This window comes from Octodon degus, unplaced genomic scaffold (assembly GCF_000260255.1).
Source record: "Octodon degus isolate 3935 unplaced genomic scaffold, OctDeg1.0 scaffold00178, whole genome shotgun sequence".
NCBI classification, from domain to species: Eukaryota; Metazoa; Chordata; class Mammalia; order Rodentia; family Octodontidae; genus Octodon; species Octodon degus.
This window is the reverse complement of record NW_004524754.1, coordinates 2,740,609-2,748,314: the sequence shown is the minus strand read 5'-3', so window position 1 is coordinate 2,748,314 and position 7,706 is coordinate 2,740,609. Positions and strand designations below refer to the sequence as shown.

General features: G+C 39.1%; 1 protein-coding gene across 1 annotated transcript in view; it reads left to right on the top strand.

Annotated features, from left to right (window-relative positions):
• The window catches only part of Rad51ap1 (RAD51 associated protein 1), a gene marked incomplete at its 3' end in the record, with an annotated part of 28,945 nt that extends 21,239 nt beyond the window's left edge, over window positions 1-7,706 (top strand). The window contains exons 7-9 of the mRNA XM_023703770.1: window positions 2,258-2,410; window positions 5,361-5,507; window positions 7,621-7,706. Of these exons, the coding sequence (XP_023559538.1) occupies window positions 2,258-2,410; window positions 5,361-5,507; window positions 7,621-7,706 (386 nt within the window). The remainder of the gene's footprint in view (window positions 1-2,257; window positions 2,411-5,360; window positions 5,508-7,620) is intronic.

Sequence of the window (7,706 nt, the reverse complement as noted above, 5' to 3'; positions counted from 1 at the left end):
TGTTGAAACTGTACTTTCGATTTGATTTGAAACTGTCTCATTGCTATATGTTTATCAATAAAACTTTGAAAAGAAAAAAAAAACAAAAACAAAAAACCTGTTACCAGGGCTGCTTATGATGGCATTGCTGTGTAAGGAAAATGTATTGCAGTAAAAGACATTGCCACTCACCCCCCTCATAACACACCCCTTGCTTCAAGTACACTCATTTTTGCCACTTTTTTGAAACTGTTCTGGAAGGACTCTTGGCAGCTCCTGCTGAGTGCCATCCAACAAGAAGGCAGGCTTGTAGGAGCCCTGGCACTCTGTCCTCATCTGCCTTGCTCACCAGGTCGAGCACTGTGCAACTTCAGGTCTTCCACAAAGTCAAAATGACCGTGAAAGGGAAACGTTTTATTTACATTGAGGCAGCTATAGCAGTTCAGGTAGACACAAAGGACTTCCAGAACTGCTTCAGAAAATAGCAAGGATGGGTTAAGTGTTCAAAGTAAGGGGGACTATTTTGAGGGGAATTGGTGGCAGTGTGTTTTTACCATCATTCTTCTAAAGTGTAAGCATTCACTATTTTGGTCAGCCCTTGTACATCCTAATGTAGAAGTATAATAATTTCATGCCTGGGATTCTTGTTAGTGTACCACAAGAAGGGAAGGTGTCTTTCAGTTGCTAAAACAAAATACTTGACACCCACACCTATTTTGGCTCACGGTTTCAGACTGTGGTCAACCACCTTAAAGCACAAAATGTGTGGCAGATTACAAGGTGCTTGACTCAGGAAGCAGAGAGGAGAGAGGAACTGGGACAGTAATACACCCCATGAGCCAGCTCCACACAGGCTGCACCCCTAGCAGCACAGCAGCCGCGGAGCTCATCACTGAATAGATTCACAGTCTAATCACCTTCCACACACAGGAACCCTGGGGGGCATGTTAGATCTAAATTGTAGCAAAAGTAAGAAGGAAATAAAGGAGAGATGGGTGAATTGCGTGTGTCAAAAATATTGGAAATGTTTGAATCTGAGTGATAGTTTATTCTCTACTGTTGTATAGATTTCAAAATTTTTATATTTTTACTTTCTATAAAAATATATTTCATATGTATAAGTAGGGAACTTGTGTGGATTGATCATCTTTGGGTGGTCTAATCTGACTGGATTTCCTTTCCTTTAATATTTTTTAATATAGTGTCAATTTTGAAAATAAGCATGTACTGGGTTTTTTTTGTTTTGTTTTGTTTTTTTGCGGGACTGGGGATTGAACTGAGGATCCTGCGCTTGCCAGGCAAGCACTTATTCTACTGAGCTATCTCCCTGGCCCCAGCATGTACCTATTAACACATAAAAATGTTTTATAGGAATATAAGACTAACTTACACTCAGTCTTCAGGGTTTCTTACAAGGTGTGTTTTTTTTTGATCCACACCCTCCCTCCAGGATCATTGCCTACCTAGCAGTTTAGGTAGCCAGTGTTGCTTTTCCAAGGTAGCAGCTGCACTTTCATATTATTTCATATTATTCTTCTCTGTTCTGCCTGTGCAGAACAGAGAAGAGCTTAATGTCTTAGATGAATTCAGATAGGAAGTAAATATTACTGGTGAGAAATGACAGTGGGTAATAGTAACAGCAAACAGTTATGCTTCGTTTGCTATATGCCAGGTGTGTGTGTGTGTGTGTGTGTGTGTGTGTGTATAATTTAATCTGCACAACAATTGTATGAAGTAGATTCATTGACTATCCCCATTTCTTTGAAGAAACAGAGGCACAGAGAAGTTAGTGACCTGAGGTCAACAACATGTGCATCAAGGCGCAATTATCACTTGTACTCCCAGTTTTGACACTGCATTGTTCTCTTCTAGACGGTGCTGCCAGGGGCGAAAAGAAGAAAACACTGGTGCAAAAGCTCCAGATGGAGGGGCCAGGGAGATGGCTCAGTGGAATAAGTGCTTCCCTGGCAAGCGCAAGGGCCTGAGTTCAATCCCTGGTTCTGCCAAAAAAAAAGCTCCAGATGGGGCCGGCCTGATAGCTCAGCAGACTACCCAGCATGCTGTGCTGGCCCTGCCCCCCGGGCACGCTGAGAAGGCGACTGAGACCGAGCATGGTGGCGCACGTCTGTAATCCCATTACTTGGGAAGCTGAAAACAGGAGAATAACTACGAGTCTGATCTATGTAGTGAGACCCTGTTACTCTGCCCTCAATACAGGAAAAAGAAAAAAAGCTCCAGATGAAGCAATAGAAGTCTTACTGTATGTAATCTGTTTTAGGTGAAGATTCTGAAAATGATACCGATTGTAGTGAGAGTGAAGATAATGAGGAAGAATTTACTATGAGAAAAAGTAAAGTAAAAGAAAATAAAAAGAAAGAAGTGAAGGTAAAATCCCCAGTAGAAAAGAAAGAGAAGAAATCTAATTCCAAATGTAAGCTTTGGGTAAGCTTGGTGCAAGACATTTAATTTTATAAAAGAAATGTATTTGATTTGTTTGCTGTATTTTTCTTTAATATTTTGCAATTGTGTGTTTCTGGCTAAAGTACAGAAGGAATCAAAATAGGGCTGGGGCCCTAAAGTGCACTAGCAGTGTAGTACCTGGTGTGTCCGATGGCCTTTAGAGCTCATGTTCTGCTGCCCATGAGAGCTCAGCCGCCTGCATGCAGATGGGGAGAGAGCGGAGGCTCCGAGAGGTTATGTGTTTGCTGGAAATCTTGCCGCTTTTTAGACACCAGGGTTGTGTAGTCAGTTCAGGCCCCACATGTTCTCTGGACAAATGAACAAGGACATGTGGTGCTTATAAATTTTAACTTTCATGCTTGACCAAGTCTTTATTTCAGAGTTTCTTTGCCCTGTGCTTGGGATACTGTCTCCTGTGTAGGTTTCCCCCCCCAAAATAAATCCCATTAGAAGCCATTTTTATAGTGTAACTTTTGGAATTTATGAAAACTTTATGATGAAGTACCTGTTTGTTATTAAAGAAGTTATGATACTTTTGAATTCATAATGTATGATAGATTATTGGGGGTTTTAGTTTCATTTCTTTAATGGTACAAATTTTTCTGCCTTAGTTTTTTAATACATACTTATTTGAAACCAAAATTTTCTTGGGTTTTTTTTTTTTTTCCTTTGCGGTGTCAGGGATTGAACTCAGGACCCTGCACTTGCCAGGCAAGCGCTTATTCTACTGAGCTATCTCCCGAGCCCCTGAAACCAAAATTTTCTTGATTTAGACCTTGTTTTATTAAGAGTTCCTAAAAAAACAAAGTCCCTCTCACCTTTAGTAACATGGTGGTGAATATGAAGAAGCAAAATTGAGATACTAGTTGAGATATATTTTCCCCCATGCTCTATTTTTAATGTGGTTTTATTGAGAATTTTTTTAAAACTATTGACATTTAAGTGCTTTGCACAAATTAGATTTGAAATGTAGGAACTTTTACAAATGAAATACGTATTTTCTTATTGCTGTTATAATAAATCACCTCCAACTTAGTGGCCTTAAACAACATGTATTTATATTTCATAGTTCCAAAGGCTAATTGTGCAAAAAAACGGCCAGAACCCAGGGCTGTATCCTGTGCCTGCTGCCTGGGAGAGAATCGGCTTCTGGTCTTCCCAGCCTCTAGAGGGCGCCTGCGTGCTGTGGCTTATGGCCCCGTTCCAGCTGGCTTTTTCATGTTGTCACTGACTCTGTTTCTCACTTTTAGTTATTAATGAAGACTGGGGATCACACTGCACCAATCTAGATAGTTCAAGAGAATCTCCTCAGAGCCTTAGCTTACATCTGTAGAATCCTTTGGATGTAGGAAACATACTCACATGTTCTAGAGGTTAGGACACAGATGCATCTTTGGGGAGCCATTATTTTGCTACTACAAGATACAATGTGAAAAAGTCATTAACAGTATAAATATATTTTGTATTTTCTTTAGATATTTGTACTTCTTCACTAGATACACTCAAATGTTGTTTCCAAGTTGAAATTTACCATCAAATCCTTTTCTGTATACTTTGGAGCAAATTGCTTCATAAGGGATATTAATATATAATATTGAAAGTAAAGTTTGTTAAGTAATAGGATTAGCAATGGGGAAAATTTATTATTTTTTAGTCTTACAAATGATATATTGACTAGCCTTTGAGAGTCTTTTATCCAGCACACATTATTCTCCCTTGATAAGAGAAATTTTCAAAGCAGACCTGCAAATATGGTAGCCAGTAACCACCTGCATATATTACATTTAAAAAATAAGCAAAATTTGAAAATCAGCTTCTCAGTTTTTCTAGCTAAATTTTAAATACAAAGGAACTATATGTGGCTACTATGTTGGACAACATAAAATATAGAAAATGTCTGGCATCACAGAGTTCTATTGGACAGAACCTGTCTAGCTGGATACAGATGTAGCATTAGGAAGAGTATCCACTGAGGGGTCAGGGATGTAGCTCAGCACTGCAGCGTCTGCTTGGCAAGTGTGAGGCCCTGAGTTTGATTCCTGGTACCAAAAAAGAAAATAGGAAAAAAATTTTTCAACAGTGAAATTATTCCCTTTCATGTTCACTTAAAAAGCAAATCCTATCTGAAAGTGAGGTTTTCTTTTTTTGTTTGTTTTTTAAAAGTGAATTTGTATTCCCCATCTAATCCACCCTCACCCCTTCCCAGACTCCTTTGCGTGACCTACAGAGTTCTTTGTAAGTCACTGTGCCCTGACTGTATTTCTCACCTCCAATCCTCAAGATTTCTGCCCCAGTACTGGCCCTAGAACTTCTCAGTGTCTGTTCCTCCTCCCTAGAAAACGTCCCTCAACTCTTGAGTCTTGGTTTGACTCAGCTATTTCACCTACTTCCTGGTGATTTGGAAATGCATGCACTGGATTAGAAGTTCCCTTTATCTCTAGAGTGTGACAAGCCCCTTAGCAAGCTGCATTAGACAAAACTTTTTTCTCCTGTCTTTCCCTCTGGAGACCAGTGACAGGAGCATGAATTTCTTGAGGGCAGGACCCATGCACTGTATATTTTCTTTCTAACTGTAGAGCCTTCTATGCACTTGACAGGACTATGAAGTGGTCAGAAGTACAGACTTCAGGGTCAAACCTGGTTTCTCTGTGTTTCCCTGTCTGATAGTGGGCATAGCAAAGTCTGCCTCGAAGTTGTAAAGGGTGAGATGACATTGCCTGGCATATGAATGCTCATGGAAGGTGGCTGCCCTTAGGCTTTTGATAAATGTTTGTTATCTAAAAAGAGTTTACCAAGTTTGTGATACTGCCTTCTTAATTTTTCATAAGATTATGAAACTTTATGATTTTTACACATACATGCTGCACTTGAACTTTATCTTCCTATATAACAGACTTCTTTGTGTATATTTTTCAAATAAGTGACTGCAATAGACTCTTCTCCAGCTACAATCAAATCAGAATCTCAGTCTTCACCAAGGGAGATTTCTTGTTCAAAGGCTGCTAGGAAAGCCATACAGATACAGAGTCCTTCAGCTGAAAGCAGGAGGCCAAAGTGGGTCCCACCAGGTACAGTATGTTTATGGTCTTAGGCAGAGGCCTAGCAACTGCATACTGGTGAAGTTTCTCCTAGTTACTAAATATTACTTATGAACATTTTCCCATATTACTGCACATTCTTCAAAAACCAGCGCTTTGAGTAGCTATTTATTATTTAACCATTGCTATTATTAGGCAATAAGGTTGTATATAATTTATTCAATATAATAAAAACAAACATCCTTATTTTACAAATCTGTGGATCATTCCTGTTTTAGTAGAATAAAATTCCTGGCACCTCTTTCTTGAGGGCCCACATTGTTTTTTATTTCTGCCCAATCCTTTTTTAAAGAAATTCCTGCTAGTATAACTATAGTGTCAAAAAGTATAAGAATTTAGGATCCTGACACATTTCTGGCAACATCTGTTGCCCAGCATTTAACGAGTGTCTGAGCACAGCCTCTTGTCCCTAGAAACTTCTGTTGTATTAACAGCCAGGGCTCACCAATCCTTTAAAATTTCCTTGGGCTTTATCTTCTTGCTATTACTGATCCAGGGCCACATAGTCTCTGCCTTCCGCACCAGTTCTGTACTGCTTTTCTCCAGCTAAAGCAGCCCTTGACTGCAGTGAAATGGCCCCGTGTTTTATCTCTTGTGTACACTCTAGGTCTTCTTTTGTCTGGGTCTCTATGTTTCCGTCTGGTATGTCTCTCATTTGTCCCTTCTACTTTCCTGTGTTCTTCCCACCTCCAGCACATTTTCTTTGCTCTGTTCCAGTGACTTCTCTTGATTTTCCACAGCAGTTGCTCCATGGTGGTGACCAGTAAACACCTAGAACTACCCTAGCAGTAAGCTTGCATTGAGTACATAGTCTGTCTAGATCCTCATTTCATCATTGGGGACATCAGGGACTAATATCAGATTCAAAGTCCTTCCTGGTTTAAAAATGAAAAAGTTTTTTTTTTGTTTGTTTGTTTTGTTTTAGATTTTTAATAAGGACTTAAAAAGGTTTTTTGGAAAATGAAAGGAAAGGTAGGTTAGTTATTGACATGATACTGTATCATTCGAAGTGTTTCTGAGAACAATTAGTAAATACTCAATGGAAGAAGCTACATAATGATTACAGAAATTAAAAAGCATAATCAAAAAGATAAAGAAGACATTGGAATATGGATTAAGAGTTAATATCATAACGCAGGCAGTGCTTCCTGGTTCAGCGTGGAGGATGAGGTCAGACAGTGTTGTGAATAAGTGAGGTGGGCCCTGTGGTAGAACTGAGCGGGGCTGTGTTGGCCTTGAGCGTGGATATCCCCTTTGAGGATACAGAGCTCCCCAGTACCACTGATTTCCATGTTTGCATGCAGAGTCTTGGGCCTGGTATTTTCAGGTTGGATGAAGAGAAACTAGAAACTTAATGTGAAATCTCATTTATAAAAACTTTACTCTTTTTTTTAACACCATGTGGACCAAAAATCATGTCTGAGAACTAGATTTGGCCCTCAGCTCACCAGTTTGTTATTTGTCTTACACAGTGAGAGAAGATGACCAAGATCCCAAAGGGAAATGAGCAAGGAACATAAATATATCAGTGCCCCCCAAGTAACACAGCTATGACGTACAAAGTCTCACTGGTACTGTGGGAAAACTGTTTGCCATTTATGGCAAATAGTAATTGAAACATAGGCTCTTTACAAGGAATACTTGTAAAATTTTTGGAACTTTAAAAATACATTAGGTTTTTCTGTTACTTTAGATATTATACTTGGGTACATTTCTTTATGCCTGTATAACCAATGTTATTTGCTCCAGGTTTTATTTTAGTTTTCATGGTTAAGTTTTGATTAATTACCTTGGTCTCAGGATGGTTGAAAATAGGCAATACAGATTAATTGTCCTTTGCTCACAATGAAAGAGTTTCAGATTTCCAAGTTTTTCAGAATTTTGGATTTTCAGATTTAAGATGTTCAACTTTTATTCTTTCTGCTCTTTAAATACTTGCCATACTTTTAATTTATTGCGTGATAGCTCCTGGAAAGTAGAGTGATGCTTAACTACTTTTTCCCCCCTTTCTGATTGGGAAAAGAAATTCATCTTTAAGAGATTTCTGACATTAGTGTTACATCTTATATTTTCTTTTCAACAGCGTCTGTAAGTAGCGGCAGCGGCAGCAGCCCACTGGCAGTTGTGACTGTGAAGTCCCCAAATCAGAATCTCCGCCTTGGCTTATCC